The sequence below is a fragment of the Impatiens glandulifera genome, chromosome 5, assembly GCF_907164915.1.
Source record: "Impatiens glandulifera chromosome 5, dImpGla2.1, whole genome shotgun sequence".
NCBI classification, from domain to species: domain Eukaryota; kingdom Viridiplantae; phylum Streptophyta; class Magnoliopsida; order Ericales; family Balsaminaceae; genus Impatiens; species Impatiens glandulifera.
This window is the reverse complement of record NC_061866.1, coordinates 1,185,645-1,205,534: the sequence shown is the minus strand read 5'-3', so window position 1 is coordinate 1,205,534 and position 19,890 is coordinate 1,185,645. Positions and strand designations below refer to the sequence as shown.

Genomic DNA, 19,890 nt, shown 5'->3' with positions numbered 1-19,890 from the left:
TATTAATATCTTTTAAGTTTTTTTTATCAAAAATAATTATTACCTCCTCAAAATCATCACCGATCATTACTTTTTTCCTCTTTAAATTTTTTCAAAAACTCAAATTCGAACGAGACATAAGCTTCAACTCTGATTAAGTAACATCATCGGTTAATTTAATCAGCAATGAAAAAAAACAGTATCTTCTCTTCTCTTGTACCTTCATTCATCACCACTTCTATCTATTTACTTTTTTTTCTTATTTTTTTTATAACAGTTTTATTTTGTTTGCAAATCTTTCTTTAGTTTCTTTTCAATATTTGGGATTATTCATATGTATAATCTTCCTGACTTCATTGTTGCTTAATGCGTATATTTCTATTTATAATTAAATGAAATATTATTAAAAAAAAAGCATCATTCAAGATATGGTGCTTTGTTTGTTATCTTTCTTTTTAAATAATATATATTTTACGAGAAAAATAAATGATTAAAATATTATTATTTTATTTAATAATTGAATTTTTTAGTATTTTTAATGGATGATATCAATGAGGTTATTTGAATTAAATCAAAATAATCATTCATCAAACAAAGCCCAAATTTGGAATGCCTCGTGGCTGGCAGTGGCAATTCTCGTAGACTCGTACAGACAGCTCTTAGCATTGTTCGGTTCGGTTTGGAATATTAAAAAAAATAGAACAAATTGTGAGCTTCCACAATCATTTATCATATTTTCTCTCTCTCTCTCTCCCTAACATCTACTTGCTTCCCCATCCGTCCTCTTCTTTTTCTCTTTGTCTATCTTCCCAATCTCCATAACATCACAAGGAAAAACATCGACATGGTCGAAACAAGGCGAAGCTCATCATCATCCTCAAAGAGACCCTTATCTTCTCCACGATCACCTCCGCTTCCTCCCGGCAAGAGATCAAAGGTTTCATCTTTTCTTTTCTTTTTTTTCTTTTTTTTCTTTTTTTTTTCAATTCTTGGGCATTTCTTGTGTGCATCTTTCCTAGATTTATATGGGTTTTTGACTTTGTTGTTGTTTAGGGGGCTGAGGCAACCTCGTCAACGACTGCTGCAACGCTTGTTCCTCCAGATGAAACCCAAGAGCAGGGGAAAGATTCTGGCTTTGAATCTCCTGTTCTATCTTCTGATCCCACAACTTTGAAATCGGCTGATGGAATTGATTCAGTCTTACCTGCGAATCCAGCCGATGTTCAAGTTGAATCCGACGACCCTTTGGTATCTCCTACAACTTTAGGTTTGTGATATATTTATCTTCAATGTGATTTCAGATTTCTGGGTTTTATTCATGCACTATTTATTTACCCAAAATCTTCTGTTTCAACGAATTTAGATGATTCAACACTTGACGCTGAGAAAGGCGAGTCACTTAATGCCTTGTTGAATCGATCAAAAAGGAGACAGCTTAAATCGAATGCAAAGGTCGCTTGGGGGAAGCTTATTTCTCAGTGCCCTCCGGTATGTTCTCAGTGTTTTAATTGTTTAATCTCATCGTGTTTAACAATAGTGCCAAGGCTAAGGAAGAAATCACTTCACCTAAGAATGACTAAAGAACATTGTTATAGTTTGTAATATCGATTGACTGCATTTTGTTCTCCATTTAAACTTCTATGGTTGAAAATAGTGTTTCATGAAAATTTCAAGACATATAGTCTTATAAGAGAGATGAAGGATATGAACACACTTGTTAATTATGTCATTTCAGTTCTTCCTTTTACTGGCTCTTCTCAGCTTGCATATTTCCCCCACAGAATCCTCATGTGGATATGAACGATCCTATTTTCACTGTCGGTCAAGGCCGTCAATGCAACTTGTGGATAAGAGACCCATCCATTAGTAAATCTTTGTGTCGAATAAGGCACGTAGAGGCAGAGGTATGTCATGTCTACTATAGCCATTCTTTTGTTGTATAGAAGTTCAGTTTGCTTCCTCAACATGTTGTAGGGTAGTTTGGCTGCCAGAACTTTTAGAAATAGCTCAAATTATTTACCACTGTCAGTTATTTGTTAACTGCTTTAAGTTACTAGATCTCAATGCTTAGTTAAAACATTTGTGTCTTTCTAAATGTATATCAAGACATTAACTAAGTTAACCAAAAAATGACGGTGAGAAGTAATTTGAGCAATTGCTGGAGTGGAAAGCATAACCTTCTAGGGTAATTTTATCTATATGTATAACCCACCAGAGTAGCTCAAGTGGAAAGAGTCTTTCCTAAGAGAATGTCTCAAGTTCGATTCCACTTAGAAGTTAGAACGCGTTGTTTGAAATGGGTACCCATGCCTGTGGTGATAGTTTTTTAATAAGAAAGTAATGAAAACGAGTTGTTGATTGAAGTTAAGAAAGCAAAATGAACTTCTTTCTTTTTTCAAACAATTAATAAATGTGTCAAAATAAATCTATTGGTTATAGAATTCTGGTCTGGAGAGGAGAGGACTGATAATTCTCTTTTTATCATGTGTAGCAAGGAGGTTTACCTACAACATATCTTGAAATCACAGGTGGGAAGGGTGTGGTCCAAGTAAATGGAAAAAATTACTCAAAAAACGCAATAATAGCACTCAGTGGTGGTGATGAAGTCGTATTCAGTTCATCTGGAAGACATCAATATGTATCCTTCTTTACTAGACATTTATACATATTCTTGCTTATTTTCTGAACTTCTCAACATAAGTAATTCTCCTTAACAATCAAATGGTAGATTTTCCAGCAACTTCTTAACAACGGCTTAGCTGCTAATGAAATACCATCTTCAGCGAGCATTTTAGAAACTTGTGGTGCCCGGTTCAAAGATATACAGTTTGAGGCAAGGACTGGAGACCCCTCTGCTGTTGCAGGAGCTTCAATATTAGCATCTTTATCGGATTTCCAGAAAGAGTTATCTATTCTTCCTCCAGCACCCCAAGATAACGTGAACTTGCAACAGGGTTCTGAAGTGCATATCATACCTTCAGCATGCCAAGTGTCAGGAAATGATGGGGCTGGGGATGCATCAACAAAGGAACCTATTATTCCTGCTTCAGATGCTGCAGAGGAGAATGTGGATCCTGTAAGCAATGTGCTTGATGCATCTGGAGACCCAGAAACTGGGAAGGTTTCTGGTCAAGCTAATGAATTAAGGCCATTCATTCAGATGCTTGCAGGAGCATCTACTGAGCTTGATTTTACTCATGGAATTTCTAAAATTCTCGAGGAGCAAAGAGAACTTAGAGAAGTTCTTAAGAATCTTGATAATTCTGCTTTGACATCAACGAAGCGACAAGCTTTCAAAGAGAGGTTAAAGAATGGGATTCTCGCTCCTAATGACATCAAAGTCTCGTTCGAAAACTTCCCATATTATTTAAGGTGCAAAGCTTGATAATCATTTGTCTGCATTAAATTTGGTCAACTTTGACCCTATTGTCTTAATGAAGCTATACCCAACTGCCAAATTTCATTGATATGACCCTATTGTCAATAGGAGATGCACCTTTAACTATATTGGAACCCTTTATGATCAAGAGCTTGTTTCATATTTTTATTTTTCAAAAATATATTGGTTGGATGTAAAAAGTTTATTTGGGTAAAATTACAAAGATATCCTTAGTTTAGTTGATGATTTGATAAGTGATTGATGATGGTATAGTAGTTTATTTGGATTTAATCTGAATAAACCACATCAAAGAAGCCCCAAGTTGTTCAGCATAATAGCTTGGATTGATGGGCTTTTCCCTAATACTATGCTTACATATAATTTTTTCCATTGACAGTGACACAACAAAGAATGTTTTAGTTACATCAACATATATACATTTGAAACGTAATAAGTTCACCAAGTATGCATCAGAGCTCCCCACCACGTGCCCAAGAATATTATTATCCGGGCCTGCAGGTATGCAGTGATGTTTTTTTTAATGAGATGATTTCTATATATTTTGTAATGTTATTGCCTCCACGGTGTTTAATAACTTTCACTCATTCCAGGCTCCGAAATATATCAGGAAACATTGACAAAGGCGCTTGCAAGGCATTATGGTGCCAAACTTCTTGCAGTTGATTCTCTACTTTTACCTGGTGTAAGCTTCTTTAATAGCTATATTATTCCTTAATATTTTTCTTTTTTCGATTTTTGTTATGATTTGTCTGCTAAGGAAATTACTTCACTCGAGGTTCTATTTGTCCTAGAGCTTCTTCGATCTCTAGGATTGTTTTTGGAAAAAACCTTGTTTGATGAAAAGTAGATTATTTGGTTAAATGATTAAAATATTTTTGTATTTTAAAATATATATATATATATATATAAAAAAAAGAAGAAGGGTATTTTAGTTGATGATTTGAATGGTCTGATTGATTAAGTGATTGTTGATGGGATAAAGGGTTATTTGGTTAAATCAAGCAAGACCCTAATGCTTACCTAAATAAATTCAGGGTTTACTGTCAAAGGATGTGGAGCCTGCTAAAGAGATTTCAAGGCCAGAAAGGATGAATGTGTTTGGTAAGCGAGTCTTACAGACAGCACCGGTGCAGATTAAGAAGCCGGCTTCAAGTGTTGAGGCAGAAATCACTAGCGGGTCTACCATAAGTTCTCAGGCACAGCCTAGGCAGGAAGTATCAACTGCATCATCAAAGAGTTTTACTTTTAAGAAAGGTATTATCAACATCGACAAGCATTTACACTGGATATTTCTTTTGATTGCGGTGTTGGTACACATTTTCAATCTCACATGGCTTGTTAAATATAATACTATAATAGTGATGAAATTATTGAATTTATTTGGCAGGTGATAGAGTTAAATTTGTTGGCTCATTACATTCTGGTTTTCCGACACACCAAGCTACTGTAAGGTGATCACTTGTTCCTTAGTAATGATTATTCAAAATCTCTAATTTATTCAATTTGAGGAGTTGAATGAAGTGAATGGGTCAATGTAGTTAATTTGTGTTGAAAGTAACACTGTTGGACACACACTACAATAGAAATCTGAATATTAAAATAGGACTTAAATATGTAATCCTTTAAATAAGTGATCATTTATGATGAATATTAAATAGTATCTAGAAATTTGAGTATTACACACCATAGATATCTCAGTTCAAGAATCTTCGTATCTTGATATCTACAGGGGACCAGCATATGGTTACAAAGGTAAGGTTGTTCTTGCATTTGAAGGGAACGACTCTTCAAAGATCGGAGTTAGATTTGACAAGGCAATTCCACAAGGCAATGACCTTGGTGGTCATTGTGAGGAAGATCGTGGGTTCTTTTGTCCTGGTGATTTTCCACACCATCCTCGTTTTACCATTTCCTTCTCTTTATCTTGTCATGAATCATGATTTAAGTGAGACTGATGGATTGTTGTTTCTGATTGTAGCAGCCGACTTGCTTCGCATTGATAGTGCTAATGTGGATGACATTGACAAGCTTGCTATCAACGAACTCTTCGAGGCAAGTGGTAGTTCTATTTTTATCCATGCCATCAATTTAGCTTGTGGAGTTCATATGATTTCTGAAGTATATCATAACATGCTACATTACAGGTTGCACTAAATGAGAGCAAAGGTAGTCCCTTAATTATATTTCTGAGAGATATTGAGAAGCCTATGGCGGGCAATGCAGATGCATACGCGGCCCTCAAGCTTAAGTTGGATAATTTACCAGATAATGTAGTGGTGATTGTTTCTCACACCCAAGCAGATAGTCGAAAGGAGAAAGTAAGAACTTGGCGTTGTTGAGTATTTTTTTTTAACTACTTTTGGTTTATATGCATATTATGTTTTGTAGTCTCATCCTGGCGGACTTCTCTTCACCAAATTCGGCGGCAACCACACAGCTCTCCTTGATCTTGCTTTTCCGGTACTTTTTTTGGATTCCTTAAAAGCTTTGACATTTTTTTTTATTGTTCTTCATATATTTTTTGCATGACTTCTTGATTCATGAATGAGATGCGGGTTATTGGCAGGATAATTTTGGTAGGCTCCATGACAGAAGCAAAGAAACTCCAAAAGCTATGAAGCTGCTTGCCCGTCTTTTCCCAAACAAAATTACAATCCAGATGCCTCAGGTAGCATACTTATTAGCTGAACTTTTTTCCTTCAGCCATTACACTATCGTATTAGATTTAATACTTCTTTTTTCCAGGACGAAAATCTTCTTTCAGATTGGAAACGAATGTTAGATCGTGATATTGAGACATTGAAGTCTCAAGCCAACCTTATTAATATCCACCAGGTGAGCTTACATGCTTGAGCAAGAGATATGCATTCATTTGTTAAATCTCTAGTCCTTTTTACTTTTATTTATTGCTATATGCAATCATTTAATTGACAGGATACTTTGCATCATTTGGTTTATGCCTTCCTACTTGGTCTGTATGTTTGTTTAACTTTTATCATATTTGCTTGGCAATTTCAGGTTTTAAATCGAAGTGGGTTAGAGTGCCCTGACTTGAACACAATATGCATAAAGGATCAAGCGCTTACAAATGAAAGTAAGTGTTAGGTTGAAAGTGAATATCCATCGTGGATTCTTTTTATAACTTTAACTTTATCCTTTCATTCACAACTCATTAGATGTTGAGAAAGTCATTGGTTGGGCGCTAAGTCATCACTCTATGACTTCTACTGAAGCAATTATTAAGGATGCAAAGCTTGTGAAAATATCTAGTCAAAGGTGTTCACTTTATTTTTGAGTTTTTTCTGGGTCAAAATGTATTTGGAACATAAGTATTATGCTCTCTTCTGTTACTTAATGACACTTAATTTTTATTCCTACAGCATTAAGAATGGGCTTGACATCTTACAAAGTATTCAAAATGAAAGCAAGAGCTCGAAGAAGTCTCTCAAGGTAACTAGTCCCAATTTCATTTTGTTTTAGTTTTGGGTCTTCAGCCTTGTTTGATGAAGGGTTGTTATTTGATTTAACTTTGTTTCTCATCATCAATTAAATCATCAACAAATACTTTATTTCCTATAACATATTAGTCATTTAACCCAAATAACCCCCAATAATCCACTTTTTCATCAAACAAACTCTTGTTGTGTACAGCCTTTGTTTGGTTCTTGATGTTAAAAATTGTTGCTAATATTTTTTCAGGATGTGGTTACCGAAAATGAATTTGAGAAGAGGCTTCTGGCTGAGGTTATCCCACCCAATGACATTGGGGTAACTTTTGATGACATCGGAGCACTAGAAAAGGTTAAGGATACATTGAAAGAGTTGGTTATGCTTCCTCTTCAAAGGCCAGAGTTGTTTACTAAAGGACAACTTACCAAGGTTCACTTTATTTATCCTCAAACTGTATCTGGATATGATTATGCTGCAAAAGCTCTGCTTGTGAACTTCGTGAAGAAAAAAAAGAGATAGTTGGCTTAATACATTGATATGTGTATGTTTTGCAGCCTTGCAAAGGGATTCTTCTTTTCGGACCTCCTGGTACAGGGAAAACTATGCTAGCTAAAGCTGTTGCAACTGAGGCTGGTGCAAATTTTATCAACATATCTATGTCTAGTATCACCTCTAAGGTGGGTGGTTAAACTTTGACAAGCCATTTTATTCTTTAGAGCTTATTTGATGTAGTTTTTCTTCTTTTTTTCAAATAATCCAATTTTTGTTTGATGAATAAGTTGATTGTTTGAGGTTATTTGTGTTAAATGACAAAATATGATCTGATTGATTAAATCTAAATAACCCTTCACCAAATATTTGAATACGGAAGTTGGTTTTTGAAGCCATTTCAAATTATTTGGTGGTTAATAACTTCTGAGATAATTTGCATTGCTCACAGTGGTTCGGTGAAGGAGAGAAGTATGTGAAGGCGGTTTTCACATTGGCTAGCAAAATTTCTCCCAGTGTTGTTTTTGTTGATGAGGTTGGTTGATCGAAAGTTAGCTACTTTTTTGATTATATACTTATGATGAGGTTCATTCTCAACCCATATTTTGCGTTTATCATTGAAGGTAGACAGCATGTTAGGAAGACGTGAAAATCCTGGCGAACATGAAGCTATGCGCAAAATGAAAAATGAATTCATGGTGAACTGGGATGGTTTACGTACAAAGGATAAGGAACGAGTCTTAGTACTTGCTGCTACCAACCGCCCATTTGACCTTGATGAGGCTGTCATTAGGAGGCTTCCCCGGAGGTAAATAAGGGAGTTGGGTTTGAATTTTTTATTATTAATTTTCAACAATCCACACAAATGAACTGTTTTCTTGACAGATTAATGGTGAACTTGCCAGACAGTCCAAACAGAGCGAAAATAATGAGAGTTATATTGGCAAAAGAAGAATTGTCCCAGGATTTTGATTTTGAAGCAGTTGCCAGTATGACCGAGGGATATTCAGGAAGTGATTTGAAGGTTGTTATTCTATTCTTGTCGAATTGTTTATGTTACATTCTTCCTCATGGTATTATTGTTTTCGGTTTCAGAATCTGTGTGTGACGGCTGCTCATCGACCCATAAGAGAAATATTGGAAAGAGAAAAGAAGGTTAGTGTGTATATTTGTTTGATTTAGGTTATTTAAAATTGGATTATTTGGGTAAAGTAATGATTTTTCTTTGTTTATAAAATAGTGGGTATTTTGCTTTGAGATGTTGGGTTAATTTTGAATAAACCCTAAACTAATATTCTTAAAACCACCAATGACACTGAATCTGTTGTTGATGTTTAGGAAAAGGAATTAGCATTAGCGGAGAACAGACCTGTACCTGAACTTCACAGCAGTGTAGATGTCCGTCCTCTGTGTGTAGAGGATTTCAGAATCGCACATGAACAGGTAAAGAAATAAGTTTTTTTTTATAAAAGGGTCAACTTTTCATTAGAAAGAAAATGCAAAGATGCGGTTAAGGAAGAAATAAGTTAAAAGTAAAGAAGCTTATTTTGATGCAAAGTATAAAACCTGATAATTTGCAGGTTTGCGCGAGTGTGTCGTCGGAATCCAAAAACATTACCGAGCTCCTTCAATGGAATGATCTTTATGGGGAAGGCGGATCAAGAAAGAAGACTTCCCTTAGCTACTTCATGTGAGAATAAAGAAAATTGTATGTATAGAAGAAAATTGATAGAAATATTTGTTCTTATTTTTAGTTTTTCATTTCAACTCCACCAGCCAAAACCCTAAACTACCACCCACTCAAATATTACCGTGTCTTGATTTTCTTATTTGGTTTGAAGGTAGAGTGTTTTGTAAGCTCGAGATCAAAATATCGATGCTTTTTGTCTGGCTGTATATGCGCAATTTCATTAATTCGATATATGGAGTATTCTAAAGGTTATTGTTAATAATTTGATAGCTAATTCTTATTATTCTATGTTATGGGTTCAAAAATAAGGTAAGAATTTATCGATGCTTTTTGTAAGCTCGAGATCAAAACATCATTCTTTTTGTCTCGTTGTATATGCAAAATTTCATTAATTTGTTTTATGGAGTATTCTGAAGGTTATTGTTAATAATTTGATAGCTAATTCTTATTATTCTATGTTATGGCTTTCAAAAACAAGGTAAGAATTTAATCAATAGAAAGTATATTATTTTTAAATGGTTTGAATGTGAAGATTATAATTAACCATGAGTTTTTATAGTTATGAGTTAGTATTTTAAAAAAGTTATATTTTATTAATTTTAGAAGTTAACTCAATTTTTTAAATTAAAAATAATATTTTGTAGTATAATAATCGTTTTTATCTTATGAGATTGTATCATTTTTTCTTCTTTAATTAATTTATCATATTTTTTTTTAAATTGAGTATTATTTTTCTTTTAAATTATTAAAATTGGTTTGAGTGACTATAAAAATATTTGATTGAGGAAAATTTTGAATATAGATAGATTTTGTATCTATTTTTCAAATAATTTCATAATCACATAATATTGAGTATGATCTAGACGTATTTGTGTTTTAAATTGTGTTTTTTTTCGAGATATACACATTAAAACAACCGAAAACGGTTTAAATATCTTAAAAAATTGAATAAAAAAATTACTATTTTATTTGTATGAATGTGATAAATTAACTAATAGGTTAAAAATATTATATTAAAGAGTAATGATATATATAGCACCCTTATACAACACTTTTGCATAACATCTACCTCATTTGGATTTGGAATTTTTCTCTCTTGTATTTTTTTTTAAGATATATTTTCTCTTTCTTTCCAAATGAGATAGATGATGTATGTATCATTACTCTATATTAAAATAAGAAAAAAAAAACATTTATGAAAACCTTAAATAACTAGAACTATGACATGTTAATCCTATTAGCATAATTCAAAGTTGAATAATATCTTCCCTTTAGCTGATAGATAGCTACTGGCACAGAAAAGAACTATGATATTGTAAATCTCATATAATCATATAGCAGAATTCAAAGCTCAATCTTATCTTCCCTTTAGCTGAAAGATAGCAATTGATTTATCTAGTCCCTCTTTTTTAAAGACACTTTAGATTAAAAAAAACAAAAAAAAAAAACCATGCAATTGAGCCTTATTAATATATATATTGAATTAAGAATTTTATTAGAGATATTATATAATATAAATAGATAGTGTAAGTCTGTAAGTAGAGCAGTTTCTAGATTGCAATCTGTAATGGAAAGTTCAGCAGCAGCAGCAGCAATGGAGAAACCAGTGATGTTAGTCGGAGTGGACGAGAGCGATCACAGTTTCTACGCGCTGGAATGGACTCTAGATCACTTCTTCGTTCCATACGCTCCGAATACTCCTTTCAATCTCATCATCATTCATTCTAAGCCAACTCCATTAACCGTTATCGGAATCGCAGGCCCTGGTTTGTTTGTATCTCTGTTTCTTCTTCTTCTTCATCGTCTTAATTAAAACGGATGAATTTCTAACAGGTGTGGCGGCTGCTCTTCCGTGCGTTGAATCGGATCTGAAGAAGATAGCTACTCGAGTTATTGAGAAGGCTAAGCAACTTTGCATCAGTAAAAACGTAATTCCATTTTAATCTTCACTTATAGCTTCTTTGCATCACTATTAGTAAATCTATGATTGAAATGAGGTTGAGTCATCGTCTTGTTGGATCCTAATAGAACATTAATTATGATCAGAAACCCTAGCTTAGCTTAGCTGCAATTCAACTGTGACTATTATAACATTTTTTTTATTCTCCAAATCTAATTAATCAATTTAATCAAAAGAGCAGAACTTACCGTCTGCCAGGTTCGAACCAAGTATCTCAATGAGACGAGGACATGGGATATTATAAATTATAACTTTTTTTAAAAAAAATGTTGGGTTCTACCTCTCATTTAGAGTGCGACTATTTTTAGCATCCTCACGCCGCGGGTTAAACACATAGCCCGCAAACACACTTAATCATTTAACCAGGTATAGAATTTGTCGTCTGACAAACTCGAAACCAAGATCTGGAGCCTGGGAATATTTATCTCTTGTTGTTATTAGGCTAGAAGACTAGGAATTATAACTTAATTATGTCTTAAGAATGAAAAAGGAATTGAACTTTAACATGCAGGTACATGGTGTATTATTGGAAGCTGTTGAAGGTGACCCTAGAAATGTCCTTTGTGAGTATGTTGAGAAGCATCACGCCTCGATGTTGGTCATAGGCAGCCATGGCTATGGTGCTATAAAAAGGTATATTTTCATTCAAACAATTTTCGATTTTCAGCTGTATATGATAGTAGATTACGTTATATGATCATCATATGTATGTTTCAGGGCTGTTCTTGGAAGTGTTAGTGACTATTGTGCCCATCATGCGCACTGCAGTGTCACGATTGTGAAGAAACCGAAGAACACACATTGATTGATCGAAAAAATCAATCTCTCACAATATATCTATGTGTTTTATGTATCTTTATAAGTAATGTACTACTGCCCACTCATATGTTTGATTGTGGGGATGTATGTAAAATTGATAAATAAACAACTTAATATACCAAATATTGGTGGATCCATATTTTCTGCATTTATAGTTCCATTTAGTTGTACCAAATTATTAAAAAAAGGCTAATTAATTAGATAAATATAACCGATTTTATCAGGTTCATTTAAATACATAAACAAAATACTTTTTAGAAAGTTCATAAGTAAAAAATATTTTATTTTGCAAATTTCAATTTACAAATATTATGATCCTGTTAATACCGCCATCACTTTCATCCAGCAATACATACTAGAGACTTCTGAACTTTATTTAAAAGATATCATATGCTGTAATCCAACTCCAATAATATACATATAAAGATGTTAACCTCTGCCATTCACATTCACATAAATCACATGTATATCTCTCTTTTCCAGCTTTTTACCTTATTTATTGCACTCACCACTCTCTTGCCTTCTTTAAAACAAATCCACTTACAAAACACAACTATAAAGTATGCTCCCATCTATAAATCAATCACTTCTGCTCCCGTCAGGCAGCAGCAAAAAAGAATGAAGACTATTCATGTTCTCCTCCTCCTATGGCTAGCCTCCCCAACAATGGGGCAGACGGAAAGCTACGTTCAAGAAGCGTGTAGAGTTACTCGATACAGAGAACTCTGTGTCCATTCTTTATCGTCTTTCTCAAGGACGGCTAAGAAAAACCCTAGCGTATGGGCGAGGGCGGGAGTGTCGGTTACAATTGGAGAGGCCAAGAGTGTGATAAGGTACCTTTCGGGTTTGAAAAGGTACAGTTTGGTGAAGGGAAAGAGGAACCAAGCCGCGCTCTCGGACTGCATCGAGACTTTTCAAGATGCGTTGGACAGCCTACATATGTCGCTAGGTGTGCTCCGCGAGTTGAATGCAGAAAGCTTCTTCTCGCAGGTGGAGGATGTCACCACATGGCTTAGCTCCGCACTAACTGATGAAGATACGTGCACAGATGGATTTAACGAGAATGAATATCCCCTCCTAGGATCCAAGAAGCGCCGAGGGAATATAATTGGGAATTTGCGACGTAAGGTGGTTAATGCCAGCTGCATTACGAGTAATGCTTTGGCTTTGGTTAATAGGTTGGAAACTACAGGTCCAGGCAGCTTAAACCTATGATGGTAACTCGAGTGGTTCAATTCTATCTAAGAAAAACTTATGTAAAATGCAAGGCCAAATAAATAGACATCAATATTTTTTATAAGTGATATAAAATGCAAGACGAAATAAGTAGATTCAATCTTTCGTTACATTAGTACTACTACAACTGGAATTTTCAATCTAAATCAGCACTAAGTGCTAAGAAAATGTCAAAATAACAATTTGTTCGATACTGAGAGTACTTATATTGTTCAAAGGAGTACCTCTCACTTGGGATTCCTAAGAACAATGATAACTGAATCCCCTCGAAGGAACATCTTGCTAATGAATCGATCCTTGTTAACAGGCTGAGCTTTCTTCTTGCCTTTACCCGTCTTTGGTACCTAAAAAGGAAAACATGTCTCACTCAGATGATACTAATGTAGTACGTAGAGTTCGTAAGAACGAAACTAACCTCAGTCCACATCTCTCTAACATTTTCCAACACCATATTGCAATGACGATCAAAGGCCCTCACCCGACCTAGAAGCTTCTTATTGTTCCGGCAATTTATGAGAACCTGTTGAATGAGAGAGATCAGCAGATCAAAATCAACAATTAAGAATGAATATAAAAGAAAGCTTCTCTAAAGGAGTTCATATAAAGGGCTGTTTTGTTCTACACTTTTTTCATCCTATGGCTCTAACTCTGATGAATATGGAAACTACTATTTGAAGGCAGTCAGAGAGGATAAAAGGATAGTAATTAGAAATGAATCATCTTCCTATAAACTCTACATATACTATATCAAATTTAAAATATATATATGTTATAATTGTAATTTGGATTATGATCTATAAAATATGTTGTATACCAAAATAAAGCAACAAAAACCATACTACATTTTTTTGGATCATGATCCACAAACAAATTTATACCAAAAAGTAAATCACTTTCAATTTTTATTTCGGAAAACGGTTTAATGCCATTTCATGAAAGAAACCCAAAAGTTGGGATGAATTCAAAATGAGTCAAGATCAAAGCTAGACAAACCCTAGCTTTGATTACACCAAATGCACTTTCAATTTTGACTTTTGGGGAATTTGCAATGTGATGGGAAGCATTTACATATCTATGTTTTCTCATTCATAAAAATGTGCAAAGAGAAACAATACCTGTGTATTGTTTTTCACACTCATCATGAGTACAGAAAGTGGACCAGTGTTAAACTCCTCTTCTTCATTCTTAACCTGCACCAAGCAATTTATATGAGGAAAGCATAACAATCACTACAACTATGATATCGTTACGAAAACTTGAGATACAACTCACCTTCTCCTCTTCCATCTTCAAACTGAAAATAAAAATAAAGAAAGACAAACGTATAATCAGTATTCTCAACATTTTGAAATAAACTTAAAGATATAGTTACAGTTTCCACAAATCGAAACGATTATTGAAGATCAAATACTATCACCATCTCATATAATCAACAAACAATGATAACATCATGACCACAGAATCCTGACAAGGTTAATCTAAACTAAATATGAACTAATACAGAAGGTCAATCTAGATCGAAAATGATATCAATACACTCTACAGAACCAGAGGAAATGATGCGACATGGTAGAGGATAGATCTTGTAAGAACTAGGGTTAGTACATCAGGAAAAAGCGTAAAAAACATGATGCTTACAAATCTCCGGAGAAGAAAGGGAATCGGTAAGAGCACAAACCTCTAGCAGTTCTCTCTGTATCTCCAGAATCCAGACCTCGCCGCTAAGCCGTCGGCTATGAATTCGAGATTCGCGCGCAGTACCGAAATGAAGCTCTTCAATGGCGGCAATACAAATCGCGAAAAAGCATGTGGGTCATTTGAAAGGGGCCGAGTAAATATTGAATTGGGCCTGAGCCCATAATAATGTATCAAACCGTTTTTTCTATAAAATAAATTATAATTTTAAAAAATGTAAAATGAAAAATTATTTTGAGATGTTAATAAATCGAAATAATCAGGTATCAAACAAAAAGAAGATACATAACTAATGAGAAATTTACACAAGTGGAAGCATCCTATGCATGCGACAAAATACACCGAAACTTCATTCTCAATTTACTTTTCTTCTTTCAATTTTTGTCAACCATTTAATACTTAATTAGAAGAGATAAAAAAAACTATCATACTTATAATAAATAGTCTTTTATAATTATCTAAAAGTACTTATTGTAAGTATCTATTTATCATAATTATAAAAATAAAATAAAAAATTGTTTACTCAAATTAAAAATGGGAATTGTAAGTATCTATTTATCATAATTATACCAAAAAAAAAATGTTCATCCAATTCTTTTAAATCCATTAATTTAGCTCAAATTAAAAATGGGAAATACATCTATCACCTTCAGTTTGGAGATTGAACGTCCACGACACCCCGCGTTTTTTAACCTACACCCCACATTTTGGAGACACCCCACATTCAGTTTTGGAGAATCTCTGTGAGGACCCATGTTTAATTTTGGAGATTACAGTTTTGGAGAATCTCTGTGAGGACCCATGTTTAATTTTGGAGAATCTCTGTGAGGACTCATGTTTAATTTTGGAGAATATTTATATTATTATAAAAAAAACGTTTAATTTTAGAGAATATTTAAAAATATATAAATCTATTAGTAATATTTTATATTTAATTGGGTTTATAGTGTTCAAATTATTCGGTATAATATCTAAATTATGATATATATTCATCACTGTATACTCCTTAATTATAAAAAGGAAAACCAGCCATTTAAGCTTATTTTTATTATATTGTTTTAAAACAAACTAATTATTAGTGAAGTCATACTAAATTGCAATTTGAAAATAAATTCTAATTTTAGAAAAGAAAATGAAACTATGTTAAGAAAATGAAAACTATATAGAAAAACTAGTATTTCTTTAGATTATGCATATAAAAAGTTGTTAAAACTTAAACATAAATTACATAATTCTTCCTTAATCCATAAACGTAGAATTGAACCGCTTAAAAAACACATCCTTCTTATTCTTCTCTTCTCCGGCGCCGGCGCCACAGTGAAATCCGCATCCACACTGAGGACTCTGGTTGAAATCATCCAACGCAAAATTGGCCGACGCGATCCCAATGGAGAACGCGAGCTCTTCGGACTGACGACGAACCTCCTGGATATTCCACCACAACAACAGCTGATTAACGCTGATTCCCTTCAGGTTGTAGATCTTAGACTCGCTAATCATCCCTGATATGGTCGATTTGTACTTGAGATCGTATCCATCGATGTTGAATGTGCATGTTTTGTTAAGGTAAACCTTGAAACTTCCTGAGTTTCGGTTAATTTCGTAGCCTCTTACTCCCTTTGGTAGGAGACCAATTGGAAACTTGTATTGTTTCAGGACATCGTAGGCGCTCAGGGCGTTTTGGTCGGCGGCGGTGGCTATGGAGGCCGTGAGTATGAATACGAGAAAGAGATAGGAAGAAGCCGGCGGATACATGGTGGAGAGAGAGAGAGGGGGAGGAATTGAATTTGGAATGATCTCTTCTTCTTTATGTAACTAATAATAAATTTTGGTATTACCAAAAATATAATAATATTATTTGGTGTAAACTTATACTTGAAACACGTGGATATATGTCACTTGTGACACTAGTCTATTTTCTTATAAATTATAATAACTCACCGCTTCATAGTCGGTAGTTACATTACTTACATATTAATACATTATTTGAATTGAAGATCACAATTAGGGTTGGCTCAACTGAGGTTATTTGAATAATCTTAAAATGAATAATTAAATAATTTATTTTATAATTATAATTAATTTTGAAGATGTGAGAATTTTTTTAAATAAATTTGTTTGAAATATATATATAATAATAAATTTAAATAAATAATATTTTAATTAATAAATTAAATAAATTAATAAGATAAAAATGAGATTATATTTAATTTTTTGAATAATTTAAATAATCCAAAACCAAAAAAGATTTTAGTTATTTAAATATTTGATACTTGAACATGGTCTATATTAATATTAAATATTTTTATTTTTATTTTTTAAAATTTTGATGACATTTTTAAGTGCCACATTATTATTATTAATATAATAAATATTTATTATTTATCTTACGTTACTCACACTTTAACGTTAACAACATTTTTTTAATAATAAAAAATATATTTTCATATTAACTTTTAATATATTTTTTTAATATTAAAATATTATTTATTTCTCTTTAAATTTTTTTAAATATTTATTTTCACGTCATTTAGCGTTATTTTACTTTACTAACATTTTTCAAACATATTTATTTAATAACAAAAGTATTTATCTCTACTCATTCTTAATATTCTTCATTTTTAATAATAAAATATTATTTCTTTACCCTTACTTTAAAAAGAAAATATTTATCACATTCATGTTATTTATCATTTGTTTTACTCCAGTCATGTAAACATTAATTTTTTTAAAACAGACAAATATTTCTCTCTTGACTCTTTATATTTTATTTTTTAATAACAAAATATGTCTTTTCTATTTTCATTCTTTATCTTAACTTTACTCCTTAATATTTATTTTTTCTAAACTTCTTTTTTAAATTTTCAATAGGCAGATAATTAATATTTTTATTTGTATTTTTAAAATTTTAACAATATTGTCATGGACCAGATTCGTTATTGTCTTTGAATGCAGATAAAATAAGAAAGCGGCTTGGAAAAGTCAAATGGCATCAGGACAGCTGGCTGCTCGGACATAGCATATGACAATCAACAAGTGGCTGACATCTTCTCAAAGTCACTTCTCGAGTCTAAGTTTTCTTATCTTAGAAACATTTTTAGGATTGTTAGATTACGATAATGCCTAAATTATGTTTAAATCATGAACTCACCAGGTTTTGATAATTCAGCTTAAATAATCAAAAAGGGAGAAATTGTTGGGTTAAAAATTTTAATGTTTAAATTGATTTGATAATTTAGCTTAAATAATTAAAAAGGGAGAAATTATTGGGTTAAAATTTTTAATATTTAAACTGATTTTGATAATTTAGTTTAAATAATCAAAAAAGGAAAAATTGTTGGGTTAAGATTTTTAATGCTTAAACTGGTTTTGATAATTTAACTTAAATAATCAAAAAAAGGAGAAATTGTTGGGTTAAGATTTTTAATTGATTTAAAATAAGTTAACAATTTTGATTTGATGAATGATGAAATGATTTTTGATAATAAATGGATAAAACTAAGTTCAATAATTGTTAGTCATATCAAATATATAAATATATATTCAGATATCAACATCGTCTGTGGTGTAGTGGTAAGTACACCTGCATTGTACTTACCACTATTTAGTTGCTCAACAAATGAACAACTGCCACGTACACCACAATTCAAATTGTCTGTACTACATTGTACTACCACGACTTCAAGAATCTTTTCCTGTTGTACTTCCTAGTACCTCATGAATAGTACATCTAACGAAAAGAGGACATGTGTTCAAAAGAAGAATTAGACCGGTAGTGTATTTCAGTATATATGAAAGCCAAATGACAATGGTCAAGAGAAAGAGAACAGTTTCATTCATTCGATTAAAGAAAGTTTCCAAAATCAAATATCTCACTCTCCATCTAGCTGTGAATACATTGTAATTACATACTGTCTTTTCTGAGAGAAAACTTTAGTGTTGTAAGTTGAACAAATGTTGTTTTGTTCAACAGAGAGATATCTAGCTCAGTAATCTGTATTTCATCTAAGGAAGTTAGTAAAATCCTTTCGGTTGTTGGAAGAAGGGGTGACGTAAGAGAGTTTGCTCTGAACATTCATAAACAACCCTGTGTTCTTTATTTTCTGTCTTTCATTTTTCACTGGTTCATAGCTTCAAACTTGAGCAAACAGTTCCACACTTGAATCGCTTTAAGAGTTTGAAAGGGTTTGTGAATAATAGAAAATGGTATTAATCTCTAACTTGATTTCTATTAAACTGTTTTCAAGAAATTGTCATCAATAGCTAGATCCCGACTCTATTGATTACACTGATCCTAACATAGTTATTCAAATGTAATTCTTTTTTTATATATATATATATATTATAAAATTATTTCAATATTAAAATGATAATATTTCATACTTAAAATTATGATTCAAATCCCTCTAAAATAATTATTATATGTGGGTTTGCCAACATTAGTAGACAGAAGAGACAAAATGTAAATGTTTAAGTGGAATGCACACAGAAAAGATAAAAAAATTACAAGAATTTTAAATATGTATTTAATGTGTCTTATACTTGATAAATAAAATTAGAATAAGAAGTTTAATTATTTTTATTATATATATTGTTATATAAAAATATTTTTGTTTAATATTATGGTAAAAGATATAATTATTTTTATTATATTTTGTTTGTTTGAGTATGAAAAAATTATATAATATATATAGTTATTCAAAATGTAACTTATAAATATATATATATATACACAAAATTATAAAAAAAAAATCAACAATATAGGTGGTCTACTATTTAAAATGTTAACATTTCATAAATTAGATCAGGGATCGAATTCCTCTAAAAATAATTATTATATGTGAATGCGCGAATATTGGTATTAGAATGTCGGCAAATATTGGTGAAAAAATCAATGAGTTCTTCCACGTAGGGTTAAGTAAAACAAACATTAGTGAGAAACCTAAATATTCATTTACAAGCCTAAGTTAATGCTGAAACACGTAAAAGATAAAAACAAAATAAATTTAACAATAACAAAATTACAATAATTTTAAAATATGTATTCAATGTGTCTTATCTTGATAAATAAAATTAGGATAATAACTTTTTATTATTATTTATAATGTTATATATGAATCATTATTAACAAAAATATTTTTATTTAATATTAGGATAAGAGATATAATTATT

The 19,890-nt window shown here is 32.2% G+C and overlaps 5 protein-coding genes across 7 annotated transcripts; 3 read left to right on the top strand and 2 right to left on the bottom strand.

The window, feature by feature from the left end:
- Positions 1-704: 704 nt before the first annotated feature.
- LOC124940274 lies at positions 705-9,275 on the top strand. 3 transcript variants are annotated; one of them, XM_047480777.1, is made up of 27 exons: positions 705-916; positions 1,033-1,246; positions 1,343-1,467; positions 1,761-1,883; positions 2,471-2,617; positions 2,708-3,351; positions 3,756-3,877; positions 3,970-4,061; positions 4,414-4,633; positions 4,767-4,830; positions 5,109-5,257; positions 5,361-5,431; positions 5,524-5,697; positions 5,768-5,839; positions 5,946-6,047; positions 6,125-6,214; positions 6,398-6,473; positions 6,556-6,655; positions 6,760-6,829; positions 7,079-7,258; positions 7,384-7,506; positions 7,770-7,853; positions 7,942-8,126; positions 8,204-8,342; positions 8,414-8,473; positions 8,657-8,761; positions 8,899-9,275. In XM_047480777.1, the coding sequence occupies exons 1-27, from the start codon at positions 824-826 to the stop codon at positions 9,010-9,012; spliced, it is 3,738 nt and encodes a 1,245-aa protein (XP_047336733.1). In that variant the 5' UTR covers positions 705-823; the 3' UTR covers positions 9,013-9,275. The 3 variants fall into 3 exon arrangements, with proteins under 3 accessions (XP_047336733.1, XP_047336731.1, XP_047336732.1); XM_047480775.1 differs by having other exon boundaries at positions 5,358-5,431; XM_047480776.1 differs by having other exon boundaries at positions 5,358-5,431; positions 7,770-7,857; positions 7,946-8,126.
- A 1,285-nt stretch (positions 9,276-10,560) lies between these two features.
- LOC124940017 (universal stress protein PHOS34) lies at positions 10,561-11,791 on the top strand. Its single transcript, XM_047480494.1, has 4 exons — positions 10,561-10,774; positions 10,842-10,936; positions 11,480-11,601; positions 11,686-11,791. Exons 1-4 carry the CDS (start codon positions 10,576-10,578, stop codon positions 11,771-11,773), a joined length of 504 nt encoding a protein of 167 aa, XP_047336450.1. The 5' UTR covers positions 10,561-10,575; the 3' UTR covers positions 11,774-11,791.
- Positions 11,792-12,372: 581 nt separating this feature from the next.
- On the top strand, positions 12,373-13,133 carry LOC124938055 (pectinesterase inhibitor 6-like). Its single transcript, XM_047478426.1, has one exon. It carries the CDS (start codon positions 12,406-12,408, stop codon positions 13,000-13,002), a length of 597 nt encoding a protein of 198 aa, XP_047334382.1. The 5' UTR covers positions 12,373-12,405; the 3' UTR covers positions 13,003-13,133.
- On the bottom strand, positions 13,066-14,797 carry LOC124940480 (small nuclear ribonucleoprotein Sm D2). The gene is made up of 5 exons (XM_047481004.1): positions 14,662-14,797; positions 14,296-14,317; positions 14,139-14,213; positions 13,439-13,543; positions 13,066-13,367 (listed from the first exon to the last, which is right to left on the bottom strand). The coding sequence occupies exons 2-5, from the start codon at positions 14,308-14,310 to the stop codon at positions 13,251-13,253; spliced, it is 312 nt and encodes a 103-aa protein (XP_047336960.1). The 5' UTR covers positions 14,311-14,317; positions 14,662-14,797; the 3' UTR covers positions 13,066-13,250.
- A 1,071-nt stretch (positions 14,798-15,868) lies between these two features.
- On the bottom strand, positions 15,869-16,490 carry LOC124940148. Its single transcript, XM_047480631.1, has one exon. It carries the CDS (start codon positions 16,471-16,473, stop codon positions 15,958-15,960), a length of 516 nt encoding a protein of 171 aa, XP_047336587.1. The 5' UTR covers positions 16,474-16,490; the 3' UTR covers positions 15,869-15,957.
- Positions 16,491-19,890: the final 3,400 nt, after the last annotated feature.